This window comes from Micropterus salmoides, unplaced genomic scaffold (assembly GCF_014851395.1).
Source record: "Micropterus salmoides isolate LMB-PRFRI ecotype aquatic unplaced genomic scaffold, ASM1485139v1 Ms_hic_scaffold_1, whole genome shotgun sequence".
Taxonomy (NCBI): domain Eukaryota; kingdom Metazoa; phylum Chordata; class Actinopteri; order Centrarchiformes; family Centrarchidae; genus Micropterus; species Micropterus salmoides.
In genome coordinates this window covers 51,910,927-51,931,302 of record NW_024040040.1, presented here as the reverse complement: position 1 = coordinate 51,931,302, position 20,376 = coordinate 51,910,927, and the positions used below count along the sequence as shown (strand labels likewise).

Sequence of the window (20,376 nt, the reverse complement as noted above, 5' to 3'; positions counted from 1 at the left end):
TCTAAAACAGTTTTCACATGTGAAAGTGTGCCAGACAGTTGGCAAAATAGTGTTAATGTTAGCCATACATGTGTAAAATTTTGCTAGGAGTGTGTTGGAAATTTGGTAATTGAGTGTAAGCAGTGAGTTGTGTTTAAATGGAACCGTCCGTGCAGGCAGGTACAACATCAAATAAACATTTATTTTGACACACCAAGATAAGATAAATTAAGGTGTGATATAATAAGACAGTAAAGATCTCCAGGAGGGGAATTATTCGCCTTCAATTATTCACTTAATACTAGGCTGAAAAAACTGTTGTTTCACTTGCACCACAGCTCATCTGCAGTAAATGTGACCGGACTGCAGAGTCAGAGTACAAAAGTAAGTTTGCAAGCCAATAATATGATTTATTATAAAAGTAATGTCAAATAATCAAAGACACGCGGTGTGACAAAGTATGAGTATCAGTTGTGTCAGCAGTGAACGGATGAATGAGATGTATGTGAGTGTTGTGAGGATAAACCAAAAAAAAACACAGAACAAACCCAGTGAGAGAACGACAGAATGATCAGTCCTGGTTAAATAAGCTCTGACAGTAGAGCTACACAGGTGTTGGCCCAGCCCAATCAGCCTTATAACACCATAAAAACGTAAAAAACATTCTTCTTTTTGTTCTTTTTGGGACCTTACAGAAAGCAATACAATAATAAAAAAAAAAAAAAAAATTAAATAAAAAAACAACAAACATGAAAAGTGTACTAAAATCGAATATAAAGTGTGAGTCATGTCAGAATCAGGTGATAAGAGATAATAAAAAGTGGGACTGCAGTCAAGATACTGTATATAGTAAGTAAGAAAAAATATTTTTTAAAACTGTCCATATCTATGGTTCTTAAAAATATTGTACAGTTGATGAAGGGAATCATTTATAGAAACAATTGGCCACAAATGTTACATTAGAAATTACAACAAACCAAACTAAATTGATTTACATTCAATGGATTCACAATAGGTTCCCATATTTTTGTCAAATATAAAAAACCTACTTGGAAAACTGTAATTTAACAGTTCAAGCAATAAGTCAAGGCGAACTACTCAAGATCAAAACAGTGAATGATCCAGTTAAAAGTATTTTGTGGGAGTTACAGGATGATCAGTTTCTGGCCACCAGGTCAACATGTTCTGCATCACCTGTTGATTTGCCTTCAGATCAAGCCGAGATGTTCACAGAGGAAGGGGTCGGCCTCACAGAGGAACTCAATCATCTCTGAACTAGCAGCTTCACCTTTCTTCCTCACTGCGTCGATAACAAAACGAGCTTTGTCTCTTCTGTTCTGCATCTCGTCCGCTGACTCCCTCTCAGCTTCAGCTATCACCGTTTTCTCAAACAGTTTGTCCAGCAGACTTGTGAGAACCGGTCCTGATATCCCCTCGATGAAGCTGCTCCGTATGTCCAACAGCCTCTTATCTGAAGAGAGATTCAGAGCGCTCGGCCCACAGGACCTTTTTACTCCAGTGAGACAAACTCGTCTTTCCCAGACACTGTGGGAGCTGTTGGTGTCTCTCAGAAACAGCTTCACGTGTTTCCTCATTATTTCTAAAATCACCTGGAATGATGGGAAGTAGTTGTCGTAGTTGTCGCAGTCAAACTCTGCTTCTGTTGGTTGAACTAGAACTGAGTCCTCTGCAGGACAAGTGGACAGTGTGTATTCCTGCTTTGGCTGCAGTTTACAGTGTGGGGACGTCTCTATGTAGCTCTCATCTCCAACTAATTTCTTCCTGGTGCGCAGCACATCCCGGAGCACCACGTTCCTCGGTAGCAGCAACACGTTGAGGAGGGATTCAGCGTCGGGATCAGCCGGGGGCCTGTAGAACAGCAGAACCAGCGCTCGGACCGGGTCAGCCGGCGAGTCTTCATCCTTGACATTACCGAAACCAGAAAACCCTGTGATGTTTATAACAACGTGAGTTTCTGTGATCTTCTGAGGGCCGATAAACTCGATGCCCTCGTCGTTCACATGAGCGACTGACAAGAACTCACCTCCACCTGTGGAGCGGATCTCACAGTGTGGGAGATGAAGCCGACACACAGACTGCTGCAGACATTTGATGTCAAACAGGGGTCCTGCAGGCTGCTTGTGGTGTCGGGCCAGTAGCCTCCTGTTCCAGGGGACGATCCTGTAAACCAGTTTCTCTTCTCTGCACTGCATTGCGCATGTATGTGCGCCTAACAGTCATGCATGAGGTGTGCCAAAGAAACCAAAACATTTAGGACATGCCCTTTCTTGTTCACCTAATCTATTGTATTACACCATAATAAGGGAGAGCATGTTGTGGTCTGGGAGTGGCTTTAATGCCCTATTATAGTTATAGCAGGATAGTTTTGGCCAAGTAGCAATCAGACAGAGCGCTAGGAACGGCCGACTGTTTGGGGTGTATCTGGACTGCTACAATGGACGGAGATTTATTTTTTTTTTAGTTACATCTAAATTTTTGCGGTGATCCTGTCATAATCATGGCTTTGGAGAATGCAGGTAATCAATCAGTAGTAACAACTCCAAAATGCCATATAATCATAGATCCTATTGCATTGGGTATGGCTCCTAGAAAGATGACTGCCCCTACAACCTTGGCTGATTTTCTGTATCATTAGGCCTCAGTTTAAATGGGCTGTGGAAGATTTTATGATGCCTGGATACTTATTTGAGCAGAGAACATCTTTATACACGAAAGCTTGATGAGTTGTTTCTTGCGACACGCCGCGCATTCTTTTTTTCGGCCAAAGCGTGGTGTGACTTCAGAAAGTCAGTAGTCTGTAAAGAATTGAGTGATTCAAAATAGATATACAACACACAGTGGTGCGGGTCTGTGCCTGAAGAACTCTACCGTGTAGAAACTGACCTCAAAGTCTACGACCCAGAATCCTTCTTAGATTGTGCTAGGACAACTCTGTCATTCAAAACGCAGGGAGGGGGCCCCGGAGCAGCATAAAGGCTACCCCATCATGTCTAAAGAATGGGAGACCTAATTCAGCACCGGTTTTGTGGTCCAGTGGGGAGAACGAGATAGAACCCTTGAAGTCTTCTTACGTATTGATAAATTATTCCGATGGTATAAGCCTCATATTAACTATGTAGTGACAAAAGGAAACTTTTTGGCCCAAAGGATAACTAAGATTAACAACAAATATGGCCTGTGTGGAGAGCCTGCCAAAGAAGTTACTGAACCCCTTACCAATGGCAACTCCCCTGCCCCCCATGCCGGGGCTGGCGGTGCGATTGTTCTAACTACCAGTACTTGTTTGTACAGGTACGAGGACATGTGCAGGTGGTGAGCACTGAACCATGACAGGCCTAACATAACTCCAGGATGACAACATAGATAACTCCTGGCGGATGACTTCATTAGAGAGCTGGGGGAAAGAGATTTAACATTTCTCTCTCCTGAAGAAAAAAGAGGACAAAGAGCAGGGGCACACCTGTTTGGACACGCTGGACTGTTTCAATTACCACACATCATCTGACTCTACTGTTTGCTGTATTATAGAGGTAACAATATCTTAATATTTTCACAATATTATTCAGCAAAAAGCTAAAAAAAAAAAGTGTATATTGCTTTTTACAAACGATTGAGAAAAGACAATCTCACTCACTGACACACTACCCTTCTTTTATATTAAAGGGTATATGGGAGAAATTAAGCAAGAGCTTTTTAATAAAACTTTGCAAGCATGCAAAAACTTAAAAATTCAGCTTTAATAAAAGTATTTTTTCCCAACAAGTCCTGTTACGTTGTGAGTCAAGCACTGTCTTGGTTCATAGCAGCTGTCGAAGTGGTTCAACCTCGGTTGCATACTTTTGCAGGAACTTGCTGAACCAGGAAGTTAAGCCCAGGAGGTAGTGCTGCCATGTCTTTGAGGCAGGAGTTTCAGCGAAGGCAGTAAGGTGATCTGGGCAGGCCCTCCTTCAATATGACATGCCCCAGAAATGGAATATTTGTTTGACCAAATGAGCTTTTGTCAAAGTATAAATTTGCCTGGAGTCACTGTCAATGCAGAAAATTAAAGTTTGTAATCTGGATATAAAGGTTATTAAGTTTAGGCCACAGTGTATTTCTTCTGTAAATGTGTTCCAGCTCTGTGGAGCTAAATGCTGCCGTAATGTTGCTTAAAATTCTTAAGAACAGTAATAAGATAGATGTTCATAAATAAAATGGACAGCGGGATAAAGAGAGTCAAAGACCATTTTATCGAGTGAACAAAACAATGTTTGCATGTGAACAAAAGTGAAAGGTAAGTGAGATGGAATTTCACTGAGTCAGAAACACAGGATGATCTGGACTAACCAGGATGTTGGCAGCATGATGGCGTTCCTTAACATAAAAAATGTTTTACAATTATTTTGGTATTTTTCAAGAGGAGATGATGAAAGAAAACTCACAGGTCACATGTTTTTCAACATTACTACAGTTTCTGTCATACCTGCTACACATATTATGTTACATTATATTGTTATTAGTTAGAAATACAGTGACATACATAAATACAGTTTGGTCAAAAGTCATTTTACTAAAGACAGTAATGCCAATCCAATTTCCAGTCACTGTGTGTTAGTATAGCTTTAGTGGAATACCTTACAAAGTCTGCATATTATTTCTTTTACCATGTTTGTGTGCAAAAAGTTGGAAAAGTTTGAGCACGTAAACAGCCAAAAGGCTTAAAGACGAAACTTGCTGAAGAAGTCCACTGGGGACCGACTAACACCATTACATCTAGGGAAAGTCATTTAGTTAGTTTTGAAGCTGTCTACAACTTATTTTACATTAATGGCACAGCACCCAAGCCTTTTGGGCTTGGGTGCTGTGCCACCTAAACCTTTGAATGGTATCAAAACCCTGTTAAAATGAGCTCAGAAGCGTTATAGATAGGTTTGCCTTTTGTGTCTTCATTTACATCTTTTGATATTTTTCTGTAGAAGTTTGTAAGAACCAGCATCTGTATTGACTACTTCTGTTTAATTATCAAACATTTAATTTGTACATTATAATCTCCATTATCTTGATGGGAAAGTTTGGGATTTTTAAAGTGGAGCTAAATGAGGTGCTTATTGATAGTCAGTGTCGTAGCTGCAGTAGATGGCAGTCAGCGTGCCCACAGTTTGGAGAAGCAGAGAGTTGCACCGGCACAGGAGCTAACTAATGTACTGCTGTGGACAGGGTCTGCTGCAAAATGTATTTTAGCCTCCTGATAGAAGGCCGACCAGAAAAAATCGATATCAGTTCAAAGTTACGCTATATGTAGAGTATTATCAGCTCTTTGCATCAGACAGTATTTTCCTTTGGAACTTTATGTTCTCAACAGTAGAACGTCTGTATTCCTACGCATAAATAGCATCAAGTCCAATTAAAGGAACTACTTAAGTAGATATAGAAGCTAAAGAGAAAAATACTTTTGTCTGGTGGAGAGGAGGTGGACAATGTAAGTGCTAAAGCTGAGTCTTAGTCAATGAGACCATTAAAGTTTGTAATCTGGATATAAAGGTTATTAAGTTTAGGCCACAGTGTATTTCTTCTGTAAATGTGTTCCAGCTCTGTGGAGCTAAATGCTGCCGTAATGTTGCTTAAAATTCTTAAGAACAGTAATAAGATAGATGTTCATAAATAAAATGGACAGCGGGATAAAGAGAGTCAAAGACCATTTTATCGAGTGAACAAAACAATGTTTGCATGTGAACAAAAAGTGAAAGGTAAGTGAGATGGAATTTCACTGAGTCAGAAACACAGGATGATCTGGACTAACCAGGATGTTGGCAGCATGATGGCGTTCCTTAACATAAAAAAATGTTTTACAATTATTTTGGTATTTTTCAAGAGGAGATGATGAAAGAAACTCACAGGTCACATGTTTTTCAACATTACTACAGTTTCTGTCATACCTGCTTACACATATTATGTTACATTATATTGTTATTAGTTAGAAATACAGTGACATACATAAATACAGTTTGGTCAAAAGTCATTTTACTAAAGACAGTAATGCCAATCCAATTTCCAGTCACTGTGTGTTAGTATAGCTTTAGTGGAATACCTTACAAAGTCTGCATATTATTTCTTTTACCATGTTTGTGTGCAAAAAGTTGGAAAAGTTTGAGCACGTAAACAGCCAAAAGGCTTAAAGACGAAACTTGCTGAAGAAGTCCACTGGGGACCGACTAACACCATTACATCTAGGGAAAGTCATTTAGTTAGTTTTGAAGCTGTCTACAACTTATTTTACATTAATGGCACAGCACCCAAGCCTTTTTGGGCTTGGGTGCTGTGCCACCTAAACCTTTGAATGGTATCAAAACCCTGTTAAAATGAGCTCAGAAGCGTTATAGATAGGTTTGCCTTTTGTGTCTTCATTTACATCTTTTGATATTTTTCTGTAGAAGTTTGTAAGAACCAGCATCTGTATTGACTACTTCTGTTTAATTATCAACATTTAATTTGTACATTATAATCTCCATTATCTTGATGGGAAAGTTTGGGATTTTTAAAGTGGAGCTAAATAAGGTGCTTATTGATAGTTAGTGTCGTAGCTGCAGTAGATGGCAGTCAGCGTGCCCACAGTAACACAAAGTAACACCAGATAATTTCTCTCTCTGTGTTTCTTTGCAAAATGCTAAAATGGTTCACCAAATATACTTTGGCAGCTGTTAATATACCTGGGCAAGTAAAGTAAATGTGGAAAACACTGGATTTAGTGCAAGTTATTGCAAGCTGTAGACCCATATTGTAAATATTACACTATGAACCTATTTTATTGTTTTCCAGCTATGTGACAATTCTGGTGCAGTCATGATTGATTGATTACACCTGCAAGTTAGACTAATTTAATGAAGTTAAATCGTAGCTCCATAATTAAAGGTCTGCACCGAACCGTATATTTGGTGAACAGTCCTCATTCCTACACATAAGTAGCATTGCCATTTGATGTGGTGGCAAAGTTCCATGCTTTGCCATAAAACCAGAAATTGTTGTAAATTCGCTGTACATGCTCAAATTTGTAACAAACTTTACAAGTTCGATTAGAGTCCCGGCCTGAACACATCTACAAGCCAGTGTCCACTCACAGTCATAGCGCCGCCTGCTGGCACCAGGAAGTGATGAACCACTTCTTGCAGGTTGGCTGTATCTACTTCAAAACTATCTCAGAAAACCCTTAACATCGATGATGTCATGTTGTAAAGCTTATGAGTTTTCCTTCAACGGCGTGATTGTGAAGTTCCATGCTTCGCCAGTAAACCGGTTGTGGTCATAACTTCACTGTACAAATCTGTACCAAAGATTACATGCGTGATAATCTACATGCCAATATTCAGTTCTAGTCATAGAGTCACCTACAGGTAACAGGAACTATGAGTGGAAAACAGCATTCAGACCTCACTTGGTCATTACGAATAGTTGGTCATGCCTTTTGGCCAGAACCTAGTGAATGATGATCTCAGGGATTTGTCTTTGTATATTTTGATAACATTTTGATCTTCTCCCACGTCCACCAGGTTCTTCAGCGGCTGCTCGAGAACAGACTTTTTGTGAAAGCAGAGAAGTGTGAATTCCATTCCAAATCTTCCCAAAGTGTGAGTTCCCTTCCTTGCTGTTCATGTCAGCTATAGGGTGCTTCTCAATTCTCTTAATTGCATCCACATTTCCCTCACTTGCGTCTTTTCCTCGCGTCCTAGTCCAGCCCAAAGGGATGCATGCGAGACGCAAGGAAACCATGCAGGGAGAGAAGAAATTAGGAAATGTGTTTTTAGATGATAGAATCATTTCCTCTGAAGCATCACGTGAAGGGACGTCTGGTGTCTGATCAGCTGATTGCAACTGTCACCAGCAGGAGATACTTTCGATGGAGTTTTTGTCTGCACACGTGCTCTGTGCTGATTCTAAAAAAGTCTCACAGTTATCACTGCAGAGCTGCATGTTTTCTGTCTGTAGCTGCAGCCTATAGCTGTTTAACAAACACCTGCACATGAAGAACAACCTGCATTCTGCTATTATACTGAGCCTGTTATCAACCCAGGGCGTCAAATAGGCTACTGACGCTTTGTGAGGCTTTCTGAAAGCGTAGTTGGCCTATTTGATGCCATACAATGAGAACATGTTGTTATAGGTGCATTCTGTGTCCTGTTGAGATGCAAAGGATCATTTCTACTTGCAGAATGCATTTATATTATTTATTGATTATCTGCATCTGTATTTATTGATATTATGATTGTGTAGCCTATTAATTAGGCCTATTAAATAACCCAGAATATGATCTTGGTGTCATTTGATTTATTAGGCTTACTGTTTCAGAGGAAACTGAAATCATCTAAGCTGACTTAAACGTAGTTTATGCTATCTATTTATTTAAGCTTCTGATATCCTTTAACACTGCATTCATTTTATTTTGCAAGTCAAATTACTCGTCACCAATTTAGCCTTTAATTGACTGCATAATAAAAGTTAAGTGGAGAAATAACAGAATAAAGTAGTGTGTGGTCCTTTTGTGAACAATGAACACAGATTTTAACTAGACAGGAAATCATAAAACTAAGAAGTTTTTTGTGTTTGTGCCTTGACTCAGATCTCTGCCCGTGTGTAGACGCTGCCGGCCAGTCCTGTGCTGCATTTTGGAGCTCAGATTCATCTGTCTGCCCGCTCTCTGCCTCAGCTCACCAAATTTACCTTTCTGCACTTTTCTTCAATAAATCATTGAACTTATCCCCTGCTGGTGTCTCTTCGCTCTTTGATATTTGTGGTTGAACATCACAGTGATGTAGTCAAAAGATAATTTTAGTTAGATATTGCAATACGTAGGCCTATATACAATAAATCTCATATATCATATATAAATGTATTCACACTTCAATACACTGCTGGTATATTTGAGAGGTAAAGATGACGTAATATTAAGCCTAGTTCACACTACACGATTTTTAGCCCAATTTGCCGCTCGGCGACCAGTCGCCAGTCGTTATCTGTGAACTACTTAACAACGGCTTCCCGACACATTTCTGACACATCGCTGACCTCTGCCAGATATCTAGCATGCCAAATATGGCGGAGTTGGCCGACTTGACTCGACGTCCACATCCAGCCAATGACAGCAGGCAGCTGGCAGAGTAGGCAGCTACTTTTTCATCGCAAAACATGCTTCACTCCCCTCCAGCTCTCTCTGTAGCCCAGAGGATCTCTGCTATCTGCGTGCGCTAAGCCTCTGTCACTGATCAGTCACGTAGTGTGCACGCCACAGTGACTTCAAGACTTCAATGTTGTTTCTTGTGTCTCTGTAGTTATGTGAAAAGCGTCCTTGGGTCCTGTGAGAGGCGCTATAAAAATATAAGCTATTGTTATTATTATTGTAAACATCAATCTTCTGAATCGCCACTTCAACTGTAAATTATTATTATCAGCACAGCGCTGTGGAGAGCCTCCAGCCACGGTAGCACATGGATCATGCGTAAAATCAGGTGCGGTACAGTCCAGTGTTTCCCATTTTCTCAGTCCAGTGGGCCTGCGATAGTCTAATTTGTTTCGCCACAGTTTCATAATGCAGCGAAAACATTCTTCTCACTACTAACTTCTAAATAGAATTTCAAATAAGTATAAATAAGTTCTTTTAGGAGGTTAAAAAAGGAACTAGGTAACATTTACTCTAAGTAAATTTTAAATTACCTACTTTTCACTTTTACTTAAGTAGATTTTAATACTGGTAATTTTACTTGTACTGAAAGTCCATCAAACAAATCAATAAAGTATTTAATTTATAACAGTTAAGGCACTAAACTTGTTAGCAAAAGATAGCTATTTTGAATGAAGCAACAACTTTTCCCTTTTCATGCAGTTCGGCTGTTCTCTTGCACTCATTTTTCCATGTGTATGTGTCACAGATGCATGTGTCCAGAGTGCACAGAGATTACTGGAAGTGCACATGCATGCACACAGCAAACTCCTGCTAGGTCCTTTTTTGTTTCTCAAGTTAGAAATGAATGGTGCACCTCGTCAGTTAGCTGATGTTATGCAATGTTAACTTTATACTTGCCAAACAGGCATTGTTAGATTATAGGTGACGTTACTCTAACAGAGTCACTGAGGAAAGACATGCGGAAACTAGAACAAGTGGCTGCACCTGGACTGAATAACAGACAGTGGTGATAGGTACCGTCGGTGCTGGGGTGGTTGCCATTTGTTAAAGACAGGTACTGCTGTAATTAAGGCGATGTTCCAGAGCTGGGTAATGTCAGATTAGTAACGGTGAGAAATTAGCTGTATGACAGCCGCTTCCAAGTTTGTCTAGGCTCTCCAGCTGTACATATTTTCAACCTGTGATGGCCCATGCTTAGATTCAAAATTATTAGTAATTAGATTTTAATATAATAATAATATTAATGATAACAATAATAATAATATTATTTGTTTAGCACCTCTTCCACATAAAAGTAGGTGTCGTCTGCATAAAATTGAAAATTCACTACATGATTACTGAGAATGATTCCAAATGGTAGCTTGTACAGACAAAACAAATAGGGTCTAAGAATGAAACCCTCTGAACCTGAAAGGATATTGTGTTTATCTGAGAAATGGTCAGCAAGACTGACTAAATAACTTATGACATTTAGATGGTAGGGTCAGAATTTAGCGTAAACAACATGAAAGCATGGATCCATCCTGCCTTGTATCAATGGTTCAGGCTGGTGGTGGTGGTGTAATGGTGTGGGGGATATTTTCTTGGCACACTTCGGACCCCTTAGTACCAATTGAGCATCGTTTAAACACGACAGCCTACCTACCATGTCCATCCCACTACACTGTACCCTCTTCTGATGGCTACTTCCATATATATAATTCGCAGCCCTCACCACTAGATGCCACTAAAGCTTATACACTGAACTTTTCACTATTGTAGAACTTACAATAAGTTGAATACACTTGAATTTAAATAAATATGACCAGAATTATGGCTTAATATGAAAAAAGCACATCCTAATATGACAAACAAAAGCATGATATGAATATTTCTAGCTAACTTCAAGATATATTTATCCTGAAACACTTAAACATCCGTTTCTTGTCTTATTTTAAGTTGGTGATGGTCTTAAATCTAGAATGGTGTCACTAGAACTGACAATAAGTTAAATACCCCTCTTTAGAAATAAAGAGGATGACATGAACAGTGAAAAACTAAATGCTACTGATGCTAATGACTTTGAACCAGGAGACCAGGGTTCGTGTCCCGTTTGAAACAAAAAGTCAACATAATTTTTTTTTTAATTGACGTACGTACTTATTTTAACCCAAACCATGATCTTTTCCTAACCTTAACCCTAAGTACTTTTGTTACCTAAACCCAACCAAGTACTTTCTGTTTCTAAACTGAACCAATCTGCAACGTTATGACTTTATTAGCGCGCCGTTTCAGAATGGCGATGTTTCGAAATGCTAGCGTTTTGTTTTGAAGGTCTAACCAGACGTTGCATATTTATTGTTGCTAACTTGACTGGAAGTTGTATGTTTGTTGCTGCTAAGCATTGCTAACTTGACCGCGGGGCTGAGAGAGAGGGGGGAAAAGTGCAGTTCAGCCCTGATCCAAAAGTTTTGTGATCTGTTGCACCTTTATAATATTGGCACCCTGACCAGAGTCACAAGTTCAGTGACAAGAAAATGATCCGCATCAGTGCGTGCTCTTTGTTATAAGAGTGCTTTCCTGGAGGGTCACCATCCGGCTTTCCAGCAGGTCTCTTACATCCCCTAATGCCACGCTTCTTGTTCCTTTTCTTATGATGGCTTGCAGGTTCTTCACCCACTTGGGCTTGGGGCAAGCTGCAGTCAGAGTGGGCTTGGTGTGGGCCAGAGGTGTTGTAGGGGGGCGTGTCATACAGCTTAGGGCCTCCTCTCTATGAGTGCAGTTTGCCGTCTGCAGCTTTCTTAGGATGAATTTGTTCTGAACGATCTCTAATTGGAAGTTTTAGATGCAGTGCTCCACCAACATATGACAATTTGGCTGCAGGGGTCAGCCACCACAAATGAATCCTGTTCTTGTGGCAAATACTGTAGTCTGGACAATATGGAGTGCTATAAAGAAATGATTGAACTTTGCAAATGGGTGTGGGCACTGACTTATAATCCTCAAAGAACATCTGGCCTGCATATGGTAACCTCTAACACAGGACAGGACCAGATACAAATGCCTCATTGGCATTAATATCTCCTGTTCTACTTATCAAGCTCTGCTCTAGTGTTCAAACTTGTGTGAAATATCAGGTAACTTTGGGAAAATGGATTTTACAATGGCTTCCACACAGCTAAAGCCACACAGCTGTTTTTATTCAGGTTTGTAGTCAGAGTTAATTTAACACAAAGACGCCACAAGATGGTGCTGTACTTCATGTATCATCTGTGAGCTATGCGGTTTACTCCCTTATTGATCCCACTCTATTTATATTTGATTTTAACTTGACCAACCCATACTTATGCATTCCTCTTATTTTTTAGCTGTCATATGTTCAGTCTAATAATTTGAGCTTTTTCTTGTCTGATTAAACCAAAATTACAACAAACATGTAAAACTACAGCTTGTTTGTTGCTTTCATCATTTACTGTTTTTCATTTGGCTGTTCCGTCCGTTTGGTCAGGTCTGGGTAAAGAACTGCTCAATTAAACCCAAGCCAATCAATCAATATGCATTTATTATTAAAATATGTTTTTCTACTTAGGGTGTAAATGTTGAAAATGTTTTTAGTTATGTATTGCATGTATTGCATGTTCCCTGCTGTACTAGCTGAAATACACTAAGTAAAGACAGATAAAGAATAGGTTATTCCAGGATGTAAAAAATAGTAAGATAATAATAATAATAATAATAATAATAATAATAATAATAATAATAATAATAATAATAATATAATAATAATAATAATCCTTATTTGTAGAGCACTTTTCAAAAACAAGTTACAAAGTGCTTTAACAAGTGTAAAGACAATAATACCCAAAAGACAGTAATACAAAAACAATAAAAGATAAAAGCATGAAAACATTGAAAAGACTAAAATACACGTTTAAAATAAATATAAAATTTGTAAAATAGAATAAAATAAAAGGGATAAAATAAAGTCAAATAAGATCGGGAAAGGCTCTCCTATAAAAGTATGTTTTAAGAAGGGACTTAAAAGAGTTCACTGACTCAGCCGACCTGATTTCCTCGGGCAGGCTGTTCCAGAGCCTCGGGGCCCTGACAGCAAACGCTCTGTCCCCTTTAGTTTTCAGTCGAGACTCTGGAACAGACAACAGACCTCTGCCCGAGGATCTCAAGGTACGTGCTGGTGTGTATGGGACTAAAATTTCACACACTACATCCTCAGTCCGCACGCAGTGTTGAAGATCAATAAGTGAGTAATTAACACAAATGCACAAAAGGTATAGATCTGCTGTCCCACGCTCCTCCAGCAGCCAGTTTGAAATTTAACGTCTAGGAATGTACATTCTAAATTTGGGAGGCGCCTTCCTTGTGTGTGTGGGGAGGTTTAAACAGAAATTTAAGAAAAGGTGATTTAGTGGGATAATTCATTCAAAGGAGGAACAAAAATCATGTTGAAAAAGATTGATATTTTACTAACTAACTGATAGAGACAATAGTTAAAGTTTCAAAACTACAAACAGTAGGATAAAAGCTCAGCAGGATACAGCTGCAAGCCAGTTAAACAATTCTTCACAGCCAGCTGAACACCAGAGGAGGCCCTCTACTATGGGGCCTCGTGAGATAGGCGCAGCGGCAGGCGAGATCAAGCACTGCCTGCACTACTACCAGTTATAAGTCCAAGTGGAGCAGATAAGGGAAGAACAAGCCAGACTCTACAAACGACTGAGCGCCCTCAAATCCAGCCTGTTCCCCAAGAAACCTGTGCCAGAACAAGTTCCACAGTACCGCGGGCAAAGCTTTGGACACAAAAATGGACATCATACATCTTCATTGGACATTATGCACCATACTGAAGTGTCACATGATTGTCCAAGCACTGTTGTGTCTTGTCGTGTTGTTGCAAGTTGTTTAAAGATGACTCGCTCTGCATGATGAGTCTTTGCTCCAAGCAGTGAAAGTGATTTCTTCTCTCTGTGAGCATTTTTTTATGTGAATAGATAAGAACCCAGGTGTTGGGCAATTATCACCAGGCATGTGTGTGAGTGCACAAGAAAGTATAAGCAAACGAAAAATGAGTGTCAGCAAAAAGATAAGAAGAATACCACTTTGGGAAAATCCCTGGAAGACATCCAGCTGCGAGCAATGTATTACAAAGAATGGTGGGTTTTAAGCAATAAGTGACTGATTTACCATAATTATGATATCAGAAAATGTTTTGATCTTTGCGATCTGTCCTTTTGATATACAAAGCTTTAAAAGGGTTAATTTATTCATGCTTGTATATGTGGTAAGTATCTAGATAGCTAAAGTTAAGAACACAGTTTTAAAACTTTGTAGCTCTGTGTGTGAGCTCCTCTCTGGATCTGACTGCCTGGGCTCAACAGGATGACTTGTGTGTGTGTGTGTGTGTGTTTAAGCAACCGTGTGTGCTGTCAGGTAGAGGAGGACACAGAGTAGAGTGAGGGAGCACAGTAAGGATGCCCTATCTCTATCACACAGCACAGAAGACACCAGCTCACCAGGACTTCCTAGAAACTCAGGTGTGGCTAAGATGTCATGATCAACAGTAAGCATACCAAGGCCACAGAGAGGTAGAGCAGTGTACAGTCAGGCAGACATCTTTGCATGGTAAATCCATGACAGCCACTTAAATTATATGTGAATTTCCATAGAACCAGGTGCAGCAGGAAAGAGAACCAAGAGATGACATAACACCTAGAAACAGAGGTGAGAGAGGCCCAAAAAAAGTTGAATATCAGTTGTTACATGCCATCTTGTCAACTCAGGTCTCTGTTCTGGTGACAGAATGAGACTATTTTGCATCGATCTTTGACCCGCTTCAGTAAAATTTTTGTACTATTATTGGCGTCTATTTTTGTTTAAAATAAGCACGTTGGTAAAAGTTATATGCAAGTCAGCCATAACATTATGACCACTAACAGGTGATGTGATGACACCCATTATGTTGTTACCAGTGGGTGGAATATATTTGGCAGCGCGTGGAAATTTTGTATTTATTGATGATGAAAAATAATTATTTATTGATGTTTGAGACAGAAAAACTGGGCAAGCAGAAGGTTTGGAGTTACTTTGACAAGGGCCAAATTATGATGGCTGGAGAACTGGGTCAGAGCATCTCCAAATCTGCAGCTCTTGTGGGTTTTCCCGGTCCGAAGTGGTCAGTTCCTGTGAAAAGTGGAAAAGAGGAAGGAAAAACAAAGAACCGGAGACAGGGTCAGGGGCGGCCGAAGCTCATTGATGCACGTGGGGAGTGAATGCTGGCCCCTGATCCTACAGATAAGCTAAAGTAGTCAAATTGTCAAATACACACAGACCAGTAAGCATGCGTCTCTACTGACCACTGTCCACTGCCAAAAGAGCTGTCCGTTTCAGAACTGGACCACGGAGCAATGGAAGAAGGTGGCCTAGTCTGAAGAATGACATTTTCTTTTACATCACAGATGCACACGCACTCGTGTGTGTTGCTTAGCTGGGGAACTCGTACGTAGCACCAGGAGGCATTATGGGAAGAAGGCATGCCGGCGGAGGAAGTGTGATTCTTTAGGCAATACTCTGCCGGGAAACCTTATTTCCTGATGGCACTGGCCACTTTCAGCAGGATGATGCACCCTGCCACAAAGCAAAAATGGTTCAGGAATGGTTTGAGGAACACAACAGCAACAGGGTGTTGACTTGGTCTCCAAATTCCCCAAATCTCAATGCAATCGAGCATGTGTGGGATGTGCTGGACAAACGATCCATGAAGACCCCACCTTGCATCTTACTTAAGATAGGACTATTTTAGGACTTAAAGGATCTACTTCTAGTGTATTGGTATCAGGCACATCTTCAGAGCTGTAGTGGAGTCAGTGTCTCGACGGGTCAGTGCTGTTTTGGCGGCGTAAGGAATGGCTCATCGTGTGTGGTTCCTGGCCCAGACAGGGATGGGGTGGGGCTGTTTTAATATGATTGGCTATGTCAATCAATCACACACTCCACATCAGAACATGGTGAAACAGTTGAAATGACCCATAGCCCAACTATTTGTTCTTCAAAAATCATGGAAACGTGACAAACGCAAAGGTGGTGCTGAAAAGATGTGGGAGAAAAAAAGTAGTTGCTTGAGGCAGATGCAGCAAAGTGCCCCAACATTATGGTGCTTTCAGACCAAAAGCGAAAGTGAGCGTTCGCATTTCCTGTCAGAAGGCGCAAAGCAACGCGAAGCAAAGGGGGTGGGTCCGGCAACGCGAAGGAATTCGCATGAGTTGAATATTTTCGAGCGAGGAGGTTGAACTATCTGGTGAGTTCAGAAAACATGTGTCTGTGACTTTATTCCAGCTATCATTGTACTTTACTGTGACCAAGTTAGCATAGCATAGCCCTGATCGATCCAAACATTTTAGAAGTTGTTGTCCTGCTGTCTTGCTGGCAGACCTGACAAAGCATGAATTCATATGTTTAACAAATCTGCATCATGTTGTTGTTATTTCAGCATCAGTTTAATCCGTTTATTGCAATTAAATCACAGCAAAATGTTTACTTTGGGTTCATATTGTTGTGGTAATGGCGAGTTGTGTTTATTCAAGTTATCACGTTAAAATCGCCCTCTCTTATGAACACTTGCAGCGAATGTACTCACGAAAGGAAAGCGTCACGAGGCGAAAATTCGCGGTTGGTCTGAATGCAACATCACAGACTTTTCTTTCAGTGCTGCTGCTATTTCTACCGCCACCAATGGACACAGAATGCCAACAGCAGGGGAGGGTTGTAACCAAGTGGGAAGCTTCCGGTCAGAGAACTGAGGCGAACGCGGAAGTCCCTTAAACCTGCATTCTATCAAACGACCAGCAGGGGGCGACTCTTCTGGTTTCAAAAAGAAGTGCGGTCTATTAGAATATAATATGTAATGTTAAAATGTTGCTACTTCTTAGCTGATTTCACATCTGGTGCCGCTGGTTGCAAAAACTCAACATGGCGGCGCCCTATCGGCCGAACTCAAGGCTTCAAAACGGCAGTCCACAAACCAACGGGGGACGTCACGATGACCACGTCCACTTCTTATATACAGTCTATGGTAGTGACTCATTAATGAGTAAAAAAAAAAGGTTGTTGGCAACTTTTTACGTTTCTTTTATAAAAACTTGACTTTTACTCTTTTCTCGAATATTTTATGGGCCAGTAATCTGTTTAACTTCCCTACATGTGCTATTTATTCCTTCATAACTTCTTTAGTTAGTTAATTTGTCTGTTATCTACTATGTATTTTGCTTCATTAACTAACGAAATGAGCTGTCAACCAAGCTGTATGCGCCCAGTTATGCAGGACAGCGCCAGGGCGCCTGTCCCTGAACTGACAAGAACAACCAAACCTTAAAGTGAAAAGGTATTAGCCTGATTTTCTAAATGTTTGCATGTGCTAGTGGTGTCAGTGTTGGAAAGCAGCCTGCATCACCCACTCACAAGCTGCAGAAATTCTTTCACTTTTTATTGCTGCCCGATTAAACGCGTATTTATTACTATACGCTATAGCATCTAAGTATCTCATTGTGAAGAGCGTGGTTTTCTTATGGAATTATTTTCTTTAATGACCTGTCCGTTTTACGCCCTATGTCAACTGGGATTGGCTCCAGCCCCCCCTTGTTTTCATATGCTGTGCCCGAATAGTGGGCTGACAAGGGGTAATTTGCCATGCCATTTTTGTAAAAGAAATTTATTGTTGTAAATGTTAAGTGGGGTATATTATTGTGATTTATATAATATCAATAATAATATTAAGTTCTTTCATCTGACTTCTTAGTACAATAACATGAAACACAATTTTTCAGATTAAGATATGTTTTATTTGATCTTCATTCACCAGAATAAAAGTAAAAGTACATTTTTGAAAGCACACGTTACACCAATAAGTGAAAATTAAACAGTAAACAATTAAGTTCTTGTAAAGCAAACAACAAGTAAAATCAAGAACAGGTTTATGTTTAGAAGATACGAAGAAGAAATACGTAGTAGCTCATCACAGTCTGTATTATCTCTACTGATTATCTTTCTACACTTCTATCTACTTTTGCAGTACAGACGTTTCCTGTTTGATCTGGATACTGATGATGTGTTTAGGCTATTGATTATGATTATTCACTCTCTTGAAAGAATGAATAGAAATTGCTTGATACGTTCAAACAATGCAGCACTGAAGGAGTATTGGTCTTCACTTAGGCTTCCCTTTGTCATTTGTTTGCTCTGCACTTCTTTATACATGGCATCTGAGTAGTGCGTCCCCCCGTTTCCTGCAACCATGTCATCGATCTTCTTGATCAGCTCCACTACTTGACTTCTGGCTTTATTGGTGTTGTCAAAGACGTGGAACCTGTTTCCACAGCTTTGGATGACTCGTCGAAGCTCTGGATGGCCCTCTCTTACATACTGTTGTATGGTCTGGTCTCCAAGATCACCACCACGAGTAAACAGCACGATCATGTGCTGGTTAGCTTCTGGACCAAACAGCTCCTGCAGGGCTTCCACTGAGTTTTTCTCTTCTTTGGTGAATCGACCCACTTGGATGACCAGCAGGAACACATGAGGACCAGGACATGAGACTTGGACACATTTCACAATTTCTTTTTTGATGATATCTGGGGATTTCGAAGTGTCCAGGATCCCTGGTGTGTCTACCACACTAAGTACTCTGTTATTCCAGAGTACCGCAGCTTTTTGACACGTCTCAGTCACCGACTCTGAACAGGGACGGGATCTGAAACTTCTCTCTCCCAGAATGGTGTTTCCAACAGCACTCTTGCCCACACCAGTTTTTCCAATCATCACAATTCTCATATCAGGACCTGCAAAACAATTCATAACTTGTGTTCAAGCTGTCTGAAAGAGTAAATCGTTGGCTTGATGTACATATATTTTAGTGAATATGAGCACATAGAGCAGATTAAAACAAAAATGTTTTGAGTCTTACCAGCAGGAAGAGCCATTTTCTCTCAGCACTGTTTTCTGTGCAGAGACGACAAAGATGAATGTAAAGGCATTTGTTTGAGACATTGTTGTTTCTTTATATAGTAACTACACGGCTGACACACCCCATAATATTTGCATAACAGCTCCATATAAAACAGGCAAAGACAAGGACATTCTGCAGATACCTCACAGCTCGTCTGGCTCCTTGCTGCACAGGATCCAAGGACCATGTCTGACAGTAAGTTAAACTATTTCTATTTGTTTGTAATGCTCTCTTTACTTTGCATTAATACAACTCTATTGTTGAAGTCAAAGGATCCACTTTTGAATAATTAAGGGAAATTGAAACCATGTACAGATTTCTTTATTGTATGAGATTAAAAAATGACATTATGTTTGTTGTTTTCACAGAAAAGAAGATTTCAATCATTGTTCTGGGAAATGGAGATTCTTTGAAGAAAGCCCTAATAACCAACATCCTAGGGAAAGATTTATTTAAACTAAACAAAACAAGTGTTCTCAAAGATACTCAGATCTTTGAAAATGATATATATGAGGTCACATGTACACCAGAATTGGACACAGCATGTAAGAACATAGAAGCACAATTTGCTCTTAATTGCCACCCTGACATGTGTCTGTTGGTGGTAGAGGATGGATTTTCAGCAGGAGAGGTGTGGCAACAGATAGAAAGGCTGAACCAAATAACAGGAAAACCCACAGAAGAGTTCAGAGTATTTCTGCCACTGAGCTCTGAAAATCCAGATTCTTACCCATTCAGATGCAACACCACGGAGCAGGTTGTCAGTGAACTGAGAGGGCTGGCTGTAGAAAGAAATCTGACGTCAACCAACAAGAGGTAAAAGGAAACATGCAGATTTATAATTGGACGTAACTTATATATAATATGTTGGTGTACACTGGTGCATGCCCATATTTAGTAAATGTAGTCTACAGGACTGTTATATTTGTTTGTATACTCTTACACTACAGATGAAGTAACACTGCCTCTACTTTATAGGCATGCTGACCATCCTCAGTCAGATGCGTCATCACACAGAGAGAGAGGTGAGCCACAGTCTCTCTCAGCTGCATCTTTCTAACCTATAGCCAAATGGATGATGGTGTATCAGGGCCACTGTAGTAATAGACGATCTCTGCGATTATAAGATAAGAAAATAGGTTTATTAGTCAACAGATGACCTGAACACAGGCGATGGGCTGAAGTTTTTAGGACTCACACTCCGGGTCCAACTAGCGCATTGCAAGTTAGC

General features: G+C 40.1%; 1 protein-coding gene, 1 long non-coding RNA gene and 1 pseudogene across 3 annotated transcripts; 2 read left to right on the top strand and 1 right to left on the bottom strand.

Annotated features, from left to right (window-relative positions):
- LOC119896614 overlaps positions 1-20,376 on the top strand; it is an 858,889-nt pseudogene that overhangs the window by 734,692 nt on the left and 103,821 nt on the right.
- LOC119897009 lies at positions 2,369-8,721 on the top strand. Of its 2 annotated transcripts, XR_005443341.1 has the most exons (4): positions 2,369-2,516; positions 3,292-3,530; positions 7,524-7,601; positions 8,591-8,721. It is a non-coding gene; the product is annotated as an uncharacterized LOC119897009 (long non-coding RNA). The 2 variants fall into 2 exon arrangements; XR_005443342.1 differs by lacking the exons at positions 7,524-7,601; positions 8,591-8,721 and adding an exon at positions 3,846-4,245.
- LOC119905497 (GTPase IMAP family member 7-like) lies at positions 18,275-19,048 on the bottom strand. The gene has a single exon (XM_038722601.1). The coding sequence runs from the start codon at positions 18,992-18,994 to the stop codon at positions 18,275-18,277; it is 720 nt and encodes a 239-aa protein (XP_038578529.1). The 5' UTR covers positions 18,995-19,048.

What these genes read in the sequence shown, in the direction of transcription:
- LOC119905497 (XM_038722601.1), bottom strand. Translation starts at nt 18,994, where the DNA reads ATGAATTGTTTTGCAGGTCCTGATATGAGAATTGTGATGATTGGAAAA.